This window comes from Diceros bicornis, chromosome 6 (assembly GCF_020826845.1).
Source record: "Diceros bicornis minor isolate mBicDic1 chromosome 6, mDicBic1.mat.cur, whole genome shotgun sequence".
NCBI lineage: Eukaryota > Metazoa > Chordata > Mammalia > Perissodactyla > Rhinocerotidae > Diceros > Diceros bicornis.
This window is the reverse complement of record NC_080745.1, coordinates 35,524,195-35,541,414: the sequence shown is the minus strand read 5'-3', so window position 1 is coordinate 35,541,414 and position 17,220 is coordinate 35,524,195. Positions and strand designations below refer to the sequence as shown.

Genomic DNA, 17,220 nt, shown 5'->3' with positions numbered 1-17,220 from the left:
TCTGTAGCATCAGATTCGGGTAACACTGAAAGGCCTGCTGTGGACAATGCGTAGTTTCCATTGAAGTACAAGTTTTTATTCTCTGAGTTTGAGGCCTGGGCTGGGTCCCAGGTAGAGAGCGCTTTCCATGGATGACAGGGAGTCTGTGGCACATCTGACTTACCGGCTGTATCCTCCCTCCTGGACCTAGAGGGGGGCAGCCCCGCTCAGGACACACCCTGGATTCTGGCTGTGTGACCTTCCTAAGCAACTAAGTGATGGGACCTCCCCCCGACCCCCCACTCCCCAAGAGCTGCCCTCGCCGCTGCCTCTCCCTGTCTGGATTCTGGCTGGGGAGTGGGGTGTGGAGAGAAGGCCTACGGTCGGGCGTGGTTGAGGGTGGGTAGTCTGAGGAAGACCACAGAGCTCTCTTTCCTGAGCCATATGCTCCATTCCTTCTTGCGTCTTGCAGAGAAACTCTGCTGTCTGGGTGTCTCCACTGAGATTCCGTTGCTCAGCTTCTCCTGAAATGTCTCTTGGTTGGACTGAGTGTGAGCAGGTGAGCAGGTTCTGGTGGGTGGAGCAGACTGCCTGGAGCCCCGCTCCCCAGCTGGCCTCACCCCCAGTCTCGGCTGTCATTCATTCATTTGTTCAGAGCCGGGTGCTGTGCTGCCTCAGCGGGCCCTCCTCGCTGCTAGGCATTGGGCAGGGTGGGGGTGGGTGTTAGTCAGGGCTCTGTGGTTGCAATGACAGAGACCCAGCTCACACTAGCTTAAGCCAAAGAAGGGATCTATTGGAAGGAAGCTGCAGGACAGGGCAGCTCCAGGGACCACAGGGACTAGGGCCTCAGGTCCATTAGGACCCTCTTTCCCTCTCTCCCCCCTACTTATCTGTGCTGTGAGATGTAAACCAACAGGAGTCAAGCTTTCTCCCCACGATGGGAAACAGGGCCACTGGCAACCCCAGATTCCCACACTTCCTGCTCTTAGGACCCAAAGGCACAGGGTCTTTCCTGCCCTCCTAGGGAGGATTGGCCTGGGTTGGGTCATGTGGCCCTCCTGGACTAATTGCTGTGACTGGAGGGTTGGCTCAGGCCCCCCAGGTGGAGCTCACTGCTGCGTGTGTGGTGAGGTGGAGCAGGATCTGTTCCTGGAAAACAGGCAGTGAAGCACACAGACAAAAGAATAACTTCCACAGAGGAGGGCTCAGAAGGAGTGGAAAATGTGGTCCCTGCCCTCAGAGCACGTACACTGCTGTGTGTCCACAGACAGTTGCAAATGACATCACTGTAGAAATCAGAATCGTTTTTGAGCAACCACTGGGAGCCAGACTCCTTATAAACGTGACCTCATTTACTCAAGTCTCCCAATAATCCTGATGTTCTTACGCAGAAACTGGGGTGCAGAGAGCTGTCTGTAACTTGCTGGTCTCCCGTCTGGTCAGTCGTGGGGCTGGGATCTGAGCTCTGCTCTGTTGACTTCAGAGCTTCCTTTCTTCCCATGGCCTCTGCACAGAGTTCTGTAGCCTCATGCCAGGTGGTGCTATCCATGGTTGGTGACCCAGGTGTCAGGGAAGAAAAACAACTTTTCCTCTACCCTCTTAGGCTCTGTTCCTGAGGACCTGTGATTTAAACTAACTAAAGACAAATTAACAAGAGAAAAAACAGAGTTTATTTACGTGTTCAATGTGCATAGCCATGGAAAGGCTCAATGATGGATAACTCAAAGAGGTGGTTAGAATTTGGGGCTTATATACCTAGTTTAATAGGGGAAAGAAAGAAAGGAGGGAGAAAGCCTCTATGAGAAGGACAAATAGGTTTCTTTAGGAAAGACAAATGGCTTTTTTAGGAGATCAAACGGGAAATAAGAAAATTTATGATGATATTTGTTTATGTAGGTGCAAGTGGTCTTTCCGCCTTTTTTTTATGGCCATGAAAGTTCCCTGGGGAGAGGATTTATGGTAGCTCGCTTCCCAGAAATTGCTGCTTTATCAGATAAGGGAATTTCTGAGAAAGCTTCTTTCTGCATCTGTTGAATCTCAAATGTCTTCAGCTTAAAATAATCTTTATACCAATTCTGCAGTTCTGACTGGATCCCTGCACAGGCCAGGAGTGGGACCTCAGGAGTGAGGAAATGAGTGATCATGTGTGTGTGTGTCCTGGAGGGTCCACGACCCTGTGCCAGTCCCTCAGGTCTCAGCTTGGGGTGGACCACTGTGTGCCCTTGGCAAGGCCCCCACTAGAGCCAGTAACTGGTCTAGTCCGGGCCCCTCTAGAGAGCTTCTGAGAGGACCAGCTCAAGTGACCTGGGGGGGTGGAGGGCAACTCTTTGGGGCCATGGAAAAGATGAAACCCACCTCCGAGGTGTAGGGTTGAAGGCAGCGAAGTTAGGAAGGGGATAGGGAGGGGTGACAAGAACTTGTTCCCCAAGCAGAATTTGGGGGCTTCCCTTGGAGACTGGAAGAGGTCTTTCGATGGATCATACAAGGAGATATTTTTTTCCGTAGAGCAGAGTGTACTTTTGAAGCTGGGTACTCCAAAGGCTTGTCCAGACTGAGATGTGATTAGTTCAGAAGGGTCTTGTTAAATCCCTCAGATCTGGAGCTGTACAAGACCGTGTGGATGGTGGTGAGGAGTGGGTGGGAAGTTCTGCTAAGTTCTTGAGATTCACATTGTGGTGCCCAGTTTCCTCCCAGTCCCTGATGTCCCTCCCCACGTTCTTGGAACTTTACTGTCGAAGGAAGGTAAGCCGATGACCTGTTCCCGCTCTTTTGACCTCTGACCCATAACTCAGCCTTGGCCAGGGAGCTCCTCAGCATCTTCACCGAAGACTGTGCCATGAGGGGCTGCCTTGGGGCCCGCTGTGCCATAGTCTTGGTTCCACCTTCCTTCCCCTCACAACCTACCAGAAAGTAGGTGAGGAGGAGAGTAAATGTCTTCTCAGAGGTTCCACAAGGCTGTTTGAGGCTGGATCTTCTGCTCATGGCTGGCTTGCCCTTGTGGATGTGTGAACAGAAAGGGCCTGGGGATGCATGAGGGGTGCCGTTGAGTCAGAGCCTCCTATGGGGGCCTGCTCCTCTGGGGGAGAGAGGCTCACGGGGCTGAGATGGGCCGCGCTAAGGAGCTGTTGCCTTGCAAACCTGCCACTGCCACAGAAGGAAGCTGGGCGCTGAGGGGTTCTGACTTCCCAGGGTGCAGAGGATAGCCAGCCAGAGTTCTGGCCCGTGGAGGTGAGCGGATGGGCAGCCGACAGCTCTCCCTCCCAGGGGACCAGCAGCTCATCCTGTCTATTGTGTCGGAACTTTTATTTGGCTAGGATGCTTGAAAGCACTAATTCCCGTAGGGGTTTCATGAAGCCAGTAAAAAAGGTGTCCCTTTGCTGTTCCCTTGGAGTGCCTGCCTGCCTGTGACCATTTCTGATCCTGATTTCCGGGGCCGGGGCTGGCCTGGCGAGATCGGAGAGAGGAGATCTGGATGGTCCCATTGTGCTAACCCAGGGAGGAGGGGGCAGAGCCGTTAGTGGAGCACTCAAAATGATCTGATCAGGCCCTCGTCACTGCAGCTCCCAGGGGTAGCTGGGAGAATGAGTCAGGGGCATCCTGCCTTTCATTGTTCTTTTTTGTTAACTTGGGGACGTGCTATAAATATTCATGCAGCTCCAGATGGTGGGCAGGGATTCCCTCCCTCCTCACCCTTCCCTCACAGGCTGGTGGGTCCTGGATGGACTTGTCCCTCTCTGTGCCTCAGTTTACCCATCTGTACCTGGTCACTTTCCTTAAGGCTTCTTCAAATCTCAGGACCAGAGAACCATCTGAGGGCTTTGAAACACACAGGGCAGTTTTCAGCATTTAGTGAGTGCCTGGTGTATGCCTAGTATGACAGACAGCCTCCTGTTCTAGAAGCCTTGGTCTGGCTTCAAAAAACAAGCCTCAGTCCCATAATAATTCAGATTTGAGGAGGAGAGGATGGACACCAGAGGCCAGCCGAGGCTGTGGTGGGGCAGCGGGAAGACCCAGGAAACAGGACTCTGCGATTTACCTGGAATCTCTCAGATACCCCAGTATCATTCCAGTACTTGCCACATGTCAGGTGCAGAGCTGAGCACTTTACAGACGGGCTCCTGGAATCCTCACTGCGCTTTATGAGGCCACGTTCCTTTGGCTCGGAGAAGCTAAGAGACTCGCTCAGAATCTGCAGTGACAAGTGGCAGAGCTGAGATTCGAACCGATAGCTGTCTGATTTCAAAGTCTGCACTTTCCCCCCACTGCTGCTGCAGCAGAACTTGGGGTAAGCAGCTTGGGGAAGAGGGAGAAGGAAGGCCCCAGGCTCCCGGCCCGGGAGGTGGGAAGAAGGCTGCGCCTTTACAGAAGGCACCTCTCCTGAGACGAGTCTCCCTAGCAGAGTCGGGATCCTGAAGCTTCACCGTGGGTGTGTTTCTTGCCCTTGGCTCCTGGCTATGGCCGGGCCTGCCGGCCAGGGGCCCTCTCCTTGCCTGGGGGTGATGCACTGAATCTCTGGGGCGAGGACGCCCTTGGATGTGGGGACATGGGATCCTGCTCGGGCCTAGAGCCAGTGCAGAGGGAGGGTGAGAAGAGACAAAGAGGCCCTTTCATTGGTCCTCACCCAGCTGGTCTTCAGCCGGACCCCTCTTGGCAGCCCACTCACCTGGGTGGTAGGCTCTCTGCCCACAGCACTCCTCACCCTGCCCTGCCCGGCTGACATTACAAAGGTGTTGGGCATGGTTGCCGGGGGGACACTGGCTGGTGCCTCTGCAAGGGTCCTACCAGCTCTGACCCGCCTCGGAGCCCCTTTCAGAGCACTGAGGTCCCTCAGATGGCCTGCTTGGAAAAGCTTAGTTCCCCTTCTGGACCCAGGAGGTTTGGGTGCGGGTGACTGTCAGACCAGGGCCTTGGTGGCCGCAGCCTGGGAGGGTGGCATGATATTCATCCTAAAGACTGGTTCGGAACACCACAGAAACTGCTTTCATGCTGACAGAGGGTGTTGCTTTGCCAGACCTTTTCTTTTCGGGATTGTGTGAGCCTCCAAAGCAGCTCATCCTCCTGTTCATTGCAAAGATACAAACCCTCCTCCTCCCTCTCTTTCTGGTCCTTTCTCTTCTCTTGTCTCTCCTCAAAAAACTTTCCGCTGCTTTTAGGGCACTCCCAAAGTGAGACCCCCAAAACTAAAAGTGAAGATTCACTTTAAGGCAGTGGTTCTTAATGGGGGGCAATTTTGCCATCCCTCACCCCCCTTCCCGGGGACATTGGGAAGGTTTGGAGATATTTTTTGGTTATCACAGCTGGAGCAGGTAGGGTGCTACTGGCCTATAATGGGAGGAGACCAGAGATGCTGCTAAGCATCCTACAATGCACAGGATGCCCCATAACAGAGAGTCATCAACGTCAAAGTGCCCTTCGTGGCCAGGCTGAGAACCCCTGCTGCCACATGCAGATGTTTACATTTGAAGGCAAGCCCACCAGGCAGAGAGCAGCACTCAACACAAAAGGACCAAGCTGGGACTCCTGGCAGGAGAGACATAATAATAATAATGAGTACCCTCATGTGTGAAGACAGCTTTACGGTTCACAAAGTGCGTTCGTATCCAGCATCACACTCGACATATTGGACAGATTGGAGGTCAGACTCCTGAAATCCTGTTTCTGGGATGATCTGTCTGGCCGCTCCTCAGCTCCCAAAGTGGGAAGTAGAAGTTTTAAACTAATTAACAGATGCCGTTGATTGAGCACGTACTATGTACCAGGCCCGGTTCCAAATGCTTGACGTTTGCCTGGCCTTCCGTCCTCAGGCCCCCACACTCAGAGGCTGCGAGTCGGGCTCGGGGGTGAGATCCCCCAGCAGAGCTCGTGTCTTTCCAGGCCTCCGCACTGCCTCTCTTCACACAGGCAGGCCTGCCTGGGACATAAAGGCTGCTGCATTTTGGAAATAGGTCGTTGGGGATAAATGCTGAGTGTTGTAGGGGACTCTGAAAGGGACTTTGTTGGACTGGGAGGTCCATCCCTGTGCAGTCTGGAACCACCCTGCACAAACAGCTTGGGCGTGAGGTGCGCCGAGTGGCTGGGTCCCAGGAGAACTGCTCAGGCCAGCCGGCAGGCTCTGGGAGCCCCAGAGACAGCCACACCTTGAAGAAGTGTCCTGGTTAGGAGGCAGCGTGAAGGGCCCGACTGTAGCTCACACCAGCCCTTTGAAATACTGGGCCATGATCATGACCTTGAGGGAGGGGATGGAGCAGCTGAGCCTGTGGCAACTGAGCAAGGAATCAAGAGATTCAGCACCCTCCTCCCACCACCCAGAGAGCAGCCTCAGCCTCTAGGATCTCACTGGTGACGTCAAAGGCAGGGCCTGCCAATGTGGCATATGAGTGAGTGTGGCATCCTGGTGGGGTCTCAGTGTCCTAACCCCGGGGAAACCAGGGCCCAGCGCTGGCTACTGCATGGGTCAGCCCCTGAGGCCTGGGGAGAGCAGGGATCCCAGGCTGCAGGCAGCAGTATATTGCTGATAAACATCCACACATGTGTGCATGCATGAACCTACACTGTACATGTGTTCATACACGTGCATATACATGTACACACATATGAGTAACACAGATATGTGTGCATAGATGCATGCACCTGTGTGTACCATGCCAAATCAGATGTGCACACACAGATGAGTTCACACATATGTGTGAACACATCCTTACCATATTTCATTGTCTAAGACCCCTGATGATCCATTATTTTATGTACTTAAGAAAGAGAAAAAATGCTACCAATTAAACTCTGATATGATGTTTTCTTATCATTTAGCATTTTCACTTGTACTTATTGGAAGAGCTCTTTTAGCTGTATTTAGACTTATATTTTTACCGTATGTTACTCCCGTACATACATAGATAAGGCAACATGAGGAAGTAAGGTATTCCCATAACTTCTTCACCTTCAGAACATCACTCATCCAAGTCACTTGCAGCGTAGAGCCGTCAAAATCTGTGCTTTTCTGCACAGTGTTGTCCCCTGTGCCATCAAGAGTATGGGTGATGCTACAGGAGGGCTCCACTCTTCTCCCTGGGATTTTGTCCAAGCTGCGGACACCCCTTCTGCAGCTTTGATGCAGGTGCCTTCTTGATCTTACCGGAAGGGGGCAATGGACGTTTTCAGACAACCAGGATTCACATTCCTTCCTCGGTCCCTAAACAGTTCATTGCCCGAAATGTTGGGGGATTGCGGTTGTCCTGTGAAGCCACCAGGAATAACAAGAGGTTCTTGCTTGTACAGGCAGTGACAACACAGCATGACTGCCCCCTGGGCTACTGCGATCGTAGACGGGGAAAAAGAAGAGCATCTCAGGCTCAGAACATGCAGTGTGTGTCTCAGCTACCTGGGCGTTGGAGTGCCTGGTCTGCAGAGTCACCACGTGCCCTGTTGTTAGAAGGGTCGTGGCTGGGGAGACAGAAGGGCTGGTCTCAGGGCCTGGGACTGAGAAAGAGCAGGAGAGGTCGTTGTGGCCATTCCCCTGCCTTCGAGCAGGGCTGCCCCCATTCTGACCAGGTTCAGAGGCAGAGAGTGCCCAGGGAAGGCACACGAGCAGAGCGGGGCTTGAACTCCGACTGTGGTCGCTGTCCGTAGGCACGTGCCTCCACCACTTTGGGCCTGCCTTTCTCACCATGAGAGCAGGGATAATACACCGTGCTCCTCGGAGCTCCTTGGAGGGTGGCTGACTCTAGGGCTGGGGTAGGGAATGTACAAGATGAGCATCTTGTAGTTCCAGAAAGTAAGGTAGCACTCAAAAAACCAAAAAAAACCCAGAAGGAAAAGCAATCAGTATGTTAAAGGGACACAGGAGCCAAGCGAAGGTGCTCCCAAACGGCCAAAGCTGGGAGCAAAAACTTAAGCAACAAGATTAAAAATGCAGTGTTGAATTATAACCCAGAGTATAAAATAAATATCCATGAGTCCACACTGATAATAAGTGATTGAATAAATAAATAAATGGAAGAGAAGGAACAGATCTCCTGTGCAGAAGAATTCCAAATAATTGAAGTAGATACTCTGCTCTCAAGGAAGTGGATTTTAATGCCCAACTCCTAAAGTGTGGGCTGTGCATAGTGACTTTCATCTAAAGAGCACGGCATGGAAAAAGGGGAAAAGAGTCACTTTACGGTGGAGGAACCTGGCCGACGCTCTCAGCAGGTGATCAAGGTTGGTGTCATCAGTGATGAGCCCTGTTGGTAACATGCGCCCTTGACATGATGTTGTGGGGATGTGCTTTACCTCTGTGGTCCTCCTCCCCGAATCCCATAACCCTGTCTAACCATGAGAAAAACATCAGACATACCCAAATTGAAAGACAGTCTATAAAATATCTAACCAGTATTCCTCGGAACCTTTTAGGTCACCAAAAACCAGGAAAGTCTGAGAAACGTCAGGGAGGAGGAACAGTCTGGAGCAGCCTAAGGAGAAATGATGACTAAATGTAATGTGGTGTCCTGGATGGGATCCCAGAGCATAAAAGAGGACATTAGCGGAAAACTAGGGAAATCTGAATAAAATATGGGCTGTAGTTAATAATGACGTGTCAGTATTGGTTCATTAGTTGTGACAGAATGTACCACAGTGATGACGGATGTGAATAATGGGGGAAACTGGGTGCGGTGCACGTGCGAACCCCCTCTACTATCCTTGCAGCTTTTCTGTAAATCTAAAGTTATTCTCAACTTAAAAGTGTGTTAATCAGAAAGAAAAGAAGGGGTAGTACTTCCTTCTGGGCAGGGAGCTGGGGGCGTTGCACCAAGCCTCTGCCCATCTCCTCCGAAGGGTCCACGACCTTCTTAGTCCAGGGATCATTCTTGGTCCTCCAGCGAGACCTCCCTGACTCCTCCTGCCCACACACATACCACCTTCTGTTCCCTCAGCTCCTGGGTTGTGGTATGAGGAGTCTGCACTGTAGAGCTCAGTACACCGGTCACCGGAAGCCTTTGGTCTCCAGATCATTTCAGAGTGCTGAGTGTCTCTCTGGATGGCGTGTCCTTTATGCTTGCTCAGTGTTTGCATTGAGGCCAGTTACCTGGGAGTGGGAGGTGGCATCAGGAGGCCCCACTCAACCCTGCCAGTGTGGACACTCGGGCTCTGATTCTGTCTCCTGCTCAGAGTGCAGCAGCCCCCTCCCCGGTCCCACCATGAGGACCTCCTGGTGTCCTGGGCTGGAGATGGCAGCCATGGGAGCAGGGGTCACTGGAGGCCTTGATGGGTGGGTTTGGCTTGCTGAGTGCGGGGACAGAAATGAGTAATATGGCAGGATTCTGGCGGCAGTCTGCCGGGTCCACTTTGGAGAGAGACGGCATGAAGCAGTGGCCCTGGGCACTCCCTATGCTCAGATGCCCTGCAGATGTCCCACCCAAGTTTCCCACTGACTGCGCTCTTCCCCTGCCCCGGGGCGACCCCTGGGTTTACACGTGTATATGTGGGGCACAGGTGTGGCTGTGTAGAATGTGCTTTGCCTGTGACCCCATCCTCGATCTACATGCCTACAGGGCGCATCAGGGAGGTCTGAGACACCGACCCCTCCCCTGTGTAGAAGGAAGTCCATGTTCTGGTGTTAGAGGGGCTAAGATGTCGGAGTTATTTAAGAGTCATTCTATTGCAGGTGGGTGATCATTTCAGCAGATGAGCAAAGAATCCTTAGGTTGGAATTTGTTGGGGAGAAAATGTGTTATGTGGCTGATTGGACCCCAGTCAGCCCGCTGGGATTGATGCCTCAGTTCTCCTAGGATAAGTCAGGGGCGTCGGGTTGAGAAGGACATCTTTTTATGCATTTGAGCACTTTGCTCCCCAAATGTCTTTGCTCCTGCTGGGGAGAGGGGGCAGGTGGAAGGAAGTGCAGCTGCCTGTTGGACCTCCTGTCATTCCGTGTGGTGGGGTATTATGGGCGCCTGCACTCCCACAGTGGTCGCTGGTCTTTGGTCTCAGTTGGGTCCAGACATGGGTGCCAGGCAGACCCTGGTGGAAGCCTGATGCTGGCTGCTCTGAAGTCTGTGTGCTCATGAGCTGGGGCAGCTGCCAGGTCTGGGCGCTGGGAGAGTGGGCTAGGGCTCCACGGTAGCATGCAGCTTCTCCTGCCGCAGCCCGGCGCCCACAGCCTGGCTCTGTCCTTGGCTGCACAGGAGCAGGCCTCCGGTTGCCCTCCCAGCTCTCGCCTCCCAGTGGGACTCTCACATGTAGGGCTAGCCTCGCTGTTCCTCTCCATTTGGTGAATAGCTGTCACTTTGTGGGTTGTAGGTGGTTACTTTGCTCATGAGCTGAAGGGCATGGAGAGACAAAAGTGGTGAGAACAGGGCCATGCGTGAAACGTCATCTCAGCTCCTGGGAGGCTGTGCGGACTGGAGCCAGAGGCTGGGTTCTACTTCTGCCTCCATCACTGATGGTGCCTGTGGGCCTCTCTGCCTGTGTGGCTCACTCATCACTCCCAGATGTTGAGTTGGCAGGAGACATCTACATGACAGCCATTATGATCCCCATTCTAAGAAGCAGAAAGAGAGGTTGTAAGGGATTACCTGGTCTGCCCCAAGGCGCCCAGCTCATAAGGGGCAGAGCTGGGATTTGAACCCAGAACTCTGGCTCCCAGGAGCTGCATTGCTTCACTGTTGCTGTGTACCAGCACTGGCTCCCTGAGCAAGTCATTTCTTGGACAAATCGCTTCTCTCAGGGGTTATGTCCAATCGAGGGATTAGTTATGTAAGTGATGGCCCATCACATGAGACATTAGAGATGATGCTTTTAAATACACAGAGTAACGTTTCATGAAACAAGCAAAATGCAAACAGTACATTCAGTATGATTCCAGTTTTGTAAAATGATTCACACACACACATGCACACATGGCAGGAAGCATGTTAACTGTGGTTATTATATATCTGGCTAATAGGCAATTTAATTTTCTTCTTTTACTTTTTTTGTACTTTTCAAAGTTTTCAGAGTGAATGTTTTATATTCAGAAAAAAAAGTTATTTAAAACAAAGAAGCTGGAGTTGTCCAATGGGACGACTCAGGAGATGGGCATCCTCCGGAGCGGTGAGCTCCCTGTCCTTGGGGGTGGACAGGCAGATGATGTGTCCATCTGTCATGGACACTGTTCCGGGGCTTCCTGAGCGGGGGACTGGATAGGAGTGCATGCTTTGATGAACTGTGCAAGGTAGTGCCCCACAGGTCCCTGGGCCAGTGGGAGAGGGAGTTACCCAGTACAGTGCTCTCAAACTTGACTGTGCCTGAGAATCACCAGGGATCTTGCTCACATGCAGACTCTGACCCAGGAGGTGGGCCAAGACTCTGCACTTCCAACGAGCTCCCAGGTGATGCTGATGCTGGTGCTCCAGAGACCTAGAGCACTTTCCTCTGGATTTGCCCTGGAGGAGCACCTGCTGCTGCCTCTGCAGTGCCCGGGCGCTACAGGGCAGACAGATGATTCCAGTGGCAGTTGGAAAGGTACGCAGGGTTGTGAGGGCGAGTGACCTGAGCCAGGTGACATTTCTGTAAGGGCTCTTCAGAGATGTGGAAAGGTGGAAGTTAATCAGAGCTGCTGAGTTTGAGACCAGGCCCCCTCACACTTGGGCCTCGTGGAGAGAGCTCAGGGGTGGAGTTAGGCAGGCCAGGATTTGAATTCCAGCTCTGTGGCTTGTTAGCTGCATGTCCTTGGGCAGGTCACTTCACCTCTTCCAGTACCTAGCCCCGTACCTGACACACAGTAAGCCCTTAATGAACGTTTGCTTCCCCTAAAACTGCACGCACGTCTCTGCTTGCAGGTGGATGAAATTTACCATGACGAGTCCCTGGGGACCCACATAAACATTGCCCTTGTCCGCTTGATCATGGTTGGCTACCGGCAGGTAAACCGCCTTGTCAGCAGGCGGGGTTTGGAGGGAGAAGGGGTGTGGGGCCAGTGCCTCGGAGCAGCTATGGTGTGAGGGAGAGGGGCAGCATCTAGGAAACATTTTGTTTCCGGAATCAGAGCCCTGAGACCATCAGAGTTGATGCCTCAGTGGCGGAGGCATTTGGGGTTGGTAAGCGGGGCCTTAAGGGCTCTCTCCAGTCTGATAAATGGACAATCCTATACCCTCATAGCTGGAGGCCCCGCTCCTTGAGGAATCGATGAGGAAAGTGGGGCTTAGAGAGGGGCAGCGACTGAGACAGTCCTGCTAGGGTTGGGCCCTGGGGCCCTGGGCTCTGCAATCTTAGACCAGTTGCTTATTCTCCCCAAAATGGGGGTAACAACGGAGCTTTCCTCTAGGGGCTATCGTGAAGGTTAAATAAGACAATGAATGTGAGTGTAGAGGAAATGCTCTGGACGACGCCTGCGAGGTTAGTTGAGGGATTAGAGAGCATGTGTGTTGAGTTCTCAGCAGACAGGGGTCCCAGCCCCGGGCGTGGCACGTGAACATTCCCTGAAGTGGGAGGGCTGTGTGCCAGCAGCAGCTGGAGTCGGGACGGCCGGCGGCCCTGGGACCAGCACTACAGTCCGTGGGCCTCGGTGTTCTCTGCCAGTGGGAAGAGAGCGCCGGGTGCCCGCTGAGGTCTGGGGGCTCCGACCGACCGCTCCGCTGTTGATGCTCTCCGGCCCTCGCAGTCTCTGAGCCTGATCGAGCGTGGGAACCCCTCTCGCAGCCTGGAGCAGGTGTGTCGCTGGGCACACTCTCAGCAGCGCAAGGACCCCGGCCATGCAGAGCACCACGACCACGTCATCTTCCTCACCCGGCAGGACTTTGGGCCCTCAGGTATGCAAGGTACTGTATTTGCAGAGGCCAGGTGTGTGCCGCTGCAGGGCAGAGGCCGAGGCTCAGGGTTAGGCTCGCTCTCAGGCCACCCCAGGGAGGTTTGAGGGGCTAGGTCCCCTGTCAGCAAAATGATCCACGGGACTTTGGAGACACGACCTGGCCAGACAGGTGAGTGAGCTTTGGAGTGGTTTCTTGGGGGCCAAGGGAATTGAAGGGGTCCCCACCTTGGTCCCTGCTGTCTGGGTTGAGCCTGCAGGTGGCTGTGAGGGGTCAGGCCCCAGGCACTGTGCTTACCATCCCAGGGGCTGGCTACTTGAGACCCCTCAGTGATCTTCAAGATGCTTCTGCCCACACCGAATCCATGGGTCCTCACTGCAGGCTGGGGGACAGCCAGGGCAGGGCTCTGTGGACTTTGGAAAGGAAGTCCGTGCTCTGCACCCAGCTCCATGCCTCTCGAGCCCAGTGATCCATGCTCACTTCATCTGCCTGGGTTCTCCCAACTGTCAAATGAGGAAAATAAAATATTGGCCTCCCTCCATTCCAAGGCTGCTAGAGGGCCAAGGAATGCGTGAAATGTCTGTGACAGAGTATGACTGTAAGCGCTTTCCAAACACCTGAGGCTTTGGTCACTCCCAGTCTTCCATGTGGGGAAACTGAGGCACAGAGAGATGAAGAGGCTCGCCCATGTCCCACAGCAGAGTGGAGACAGATCTGAAACTCAGACCAGATCTCCAGGCTCCAAGTTGAGGGCTTTCTAGTTTTTTCTGGTTTGATGCAGGAAGTGAGTCAGCCAGCCATGCCTCTACACAAAGGGCTCCTTGCTGAATCCCTAAATCCCCCAACGTGGGCTTGCATGCACACATGCAGACGCACACACACACACGGATACATATGCATAGATACACATGTACATGCACAAACATGCACACAGCAACATGTGTGCAGACACACATGTACATACACAGAGACATACACCACACCTACAGACACATGTGCACATGCATAGGCACGTACAAACATGCATCCATGTGTGCACTTGCATCCTGTGTAGAGCAAATCTTAGACCTCCAAGACAGTAGAGCCCCAGAAACCTCCTCTCCTCTGCAGCCTTTTGTTATACCCCCGAAACCTTCTCAAACGAAAGAGCACTTCAGCAGTTCTCACGACAGGACTAGCTGTCTGGTCAGCGACAGGCCCAGCAGGAAGCCCAAGCTGGGAGCGAGCTACCATCACCCCTCCTCGGAGGTATCCCCAGCCCAGTCTGCCCTCCCAGCCCATACCTGGGCCCCAGGGTCAGTCTTGAAAGCTGACCCCTTAGAACACAGCAGGCCCCTAGAACATAGGCCTCGCACACAATAGCTGCCTAGTAAATGTTGGCCTTGGCTGTTGCTGCCACGCCAGGCCTACTGCCCTGCCCACAGCTCCCCAGGGCCTGCATGACTGTGTCCGCACCTTTGCATGTCTCCTCCCCACCGATGTGCCTTCTCCCCACCTCCAGAGGGTTGTCTCACCTGTCCTCCAGGCCCAGCTCTGTGCCCCCCATAAGTCATTCCCTGGTCCCCTCAACCACTTCAGTTGAAACCCTTCCCTTCTTCCAGATCACCCCTGCACTCCCCACTGTGCCCATTGAACTCTGGCCCTGTAGGCCCACACCTAACTAGCCTCCTAGTCTCCCTCTAAGCCGTCTGCTCCCTAAGTGTGTGTGTGTTGTAGGATGCGGGTAGGAGGCTCTGACCTGATTCCTCTGTTTTCCCCATAGTATCTAACACAATGCCACCCCTATCCCCCACATAGAAAGCGTGTGGAGCTTGTTTGTTGACTGACCAACTGACTGGCTGGCTGGAAGGACGCAGCATGGAAATTAGGTTGCGCAGGCTCAGGGCCTGTCTGCAGACTCCACTGCCTTGTTTAGAGGAGGGGCCGACAGGCGCAGGGAAGCTGCAGGCCAGGAGGGAAGCCGGAAAGCCTTAGGGTCGGGGGAGGCTTGGCCCAGGTTGCTCTACTGAAGGTGGGACTTTGCAAGGATCCTTCTTCCTCCAGGGACCCTCCAGCAGTGACAGGTCAGGATGTCCTTGCAGTGGCTGGGTGGGCACAGACCTCGTCGTGTCCTACCTCACCTGCATGTGACCTCTGTCTCTGACCTCTCTTCCTCTCCCCGGCAGGGTATGCACCTGTCACTGGCATGTGCCACCCCCTCAGAAGCTGTGCCCTCAACCATGAGGACGGCTTCTCCTCAGCCTTCGTGGTGGCCCACGAGACCGGCCACGTGTAAGTGGCACCAAGAGGGAGGGCTGTGCTGTGAGCTCCCAGGAGGTCTGTGGGTGTGGGAGGGTTTGCCCCAGATCAGGCTCCTGTCCCAGTGTCCAGGGAGATGCCAGAGGAGCTGCCCGTGCAGGGAGGCCCTGCTCTGATGGGGATGGAGCCCAGGGGCCTGGACAGCAATTCTGGGCCCGCCTTGAGCCCAGCCCCCAAATCCCAGGGCCTTGGGGACCAGATGTGGCCCTGCCTTTGGGCATGTCAATGGCAGTGTCCCATCAGAGGCAGTGTGCTCTCTGGGTGGTCTCTACCCCTCCATCGCATCCCTTCCTCAAGGCCCCTCTGAGAGCTGTTCCAGCCCACACTGGTGCTATTACACACTGGAGCCCTGGCCTGAGCCCACCGTAAGCAGGCACACTCAGACCCAGGCCTCAGGCCAGGCTGGAGGCCGGCTGGCTTGATTCTTGGGCCTGGATTTTGTCTAGAGCATATCCATTCGTTCATTCAACCAATACTTCTTGAGTACCTACTGTGCGCCAGGCCCTATTCTAGGAATGGGGCTCCAGAGGAGAACAGGACCACGAAGAGCTCTAGAAGCTGGGAGAAAGCAAATAAGCCTCTATCAGATGTTCAGGTGGCGATGCGCACATGCCCCAGTCATGCCTGTCTGTCCACAGGGGCAGAGCTAAGGGACACCCCTCAGCCCATACACAGAGTGAGGGCTGTTTTCTGCAGTGGGAAGGACGTGAGAAGCAGAGGAGTGGGCCAGCCCTGGAGGGCAAGTCTGCCACCCACGGTCTGCCGTACCTGTCCCCGCATCAGCCCTGTCAGCGCGGGAGGCCCGTGTGGATCTCATCCCCGCGCGGCCCCTCCCTGGGCAGGTGGCGCCTCCTCTCTGGGTTCCCTCATCTGCACAGAGAGGCTGGCACTGGGGAGCCTCCGAGGTCCCTTCCTGCCCCGGAAGCTGAAGGTTCCACATATTCTGGAGCCGAGAGTTTGTCTTCCTGTGTGTGGGGGGACAGGGGGTGTCAACTCTTCACTGAGCAGGGCCCCCTCCCTGTGGAGCGACAAGGTCAGGCTTAGAGGCCCACGTGTCTAGTGGTCAAGGCCAGATGCAGCCGCCTGGGAGTATTTAAGAATTTAGACCCTTTGGGCTTTGGCACTGAGTACTAACTATAAAGCCATGCTGTAAAATTTCAACTATCATCGTGGTGGGTGCCCACCACGTGCACAGCTCTGTGCTAAGTACCATGGGGTCTTGGAGAAGCTTAAGAGGCTGGCCCATAGGGGCTCAGTAAATGAGGCTGAACTGGAGTGACTGAGACCTGGTCCTTGCACCCAAAGGCCTCGGGTCTGGTGAGAAGACAGTGCATGGCATGCGAGTTGTTAATGGTGGCACAGGTGGCCCCTGCCGTGGGAGGTCAGCCCCCAGGCAGGGAGGCCAGGGAGGGTGTCCTGGGGCAGGAGTGGTGCTTGAGCTGGCCTTGGGAACTGTGAGGACATGAGTGGAGTTTGAGGAAGGGACAGGAGGGCAGAATGAGTACAGCCCCATTGGGGGTCAGGATGGGGCCTCACTTCCATCCAGAGGGGTGGTCTTCCCACTGCATGGTGGGGAAACTGAGGCCAGGAGGCACAGTCTGAAGCCTGGTCAGGGCAGGGTCTCCCACTGCTGGCCGGCCTGCCTGTCTTCCCAGGGACGGGCTCCCTGGGCATGACTCAGGGATCCCCTCTGTCCTCCCCCCACCCTCCAGGCTCGGCATGGAGCATGACGGGCAGGGGAACGGCTGCGCAGACGAGACCAGCCTGGGCAGCGTCATGGCGCCCCTGGTGCAGGCTGCCTTCCACCGCTTCCACTGGTCCCGCTGCAGCAAGCTGGAGCTAAGCCGCTACCTCCCGTAGGTCACCTCTGCCCTCAGGGCCCGGGATGGGGAGCATGCCTGCCACTCCCGGCAGAGGTCACGCAGCTGCCTGTCTCCCCCAGGTCGTCTCCCCTCCCAACGGCATCCTGCCCCTGACACAATTCTCGGCTTTGCTGGTCAGTTCCTGGGGCTCCAGGGACGTGGAAGCCCAGGACAAGTGTTAGACTCGGGAGCTCAAGGCCGGGGATGGGTGCAGAGTGCATTTGGTTGGGGCAGGTGCAGGCAGAGATGCTGTCACTAACCTCACGCAGCAGCTGGCCGGGTGTACATCCTGTGTGGTGGGCTGACTTTTCTTCTTCCTT

At 54.7% G+C, this 17,220-nt stretch overlaps 1 protein-coding gene across 4 annotated transcripts in view; it reads left to right on the top strand.

Annotated features, from left to right (window-relative positions):
• The window catches only part of ADAMTS14 (ADAM metallopeptidase with thrombospondin type 1 motif 14), a 79,565-nt gene that overhangs the window by 35,736 nt on the left and 26,609 nt on the right, over positions 1 to 17,220 (top strand). For 2 of the 4 annotated variants that reach the window (XM_058543251.1, XM_058543254.1), the window contains exons 5-8: positions 11,775 to 11,858; positions 12,596 to 12,752; positions 14,906 to 15,011; positions 16,751 to 16,894. In XM_058543251.1, coding sequence (XP_058399234.1) covers positions 11,775 to 11,858; positions 12,596 to 12,752; positions 14,906 to 15,011; positions 16,751 to 16,894 — 491 coding nt within the window. The remainder of the gene's footprint in view (positions 1 to 11,774; positions 11,859 to 12,595; positions 12,753 to 14,905; positions 15,012 to 16,750; positions 16,895 to 17,220) is intronic. The other 2 variants (XM_058543252.1, XM_058543253.1) reach the window with 2 other exon arrangements.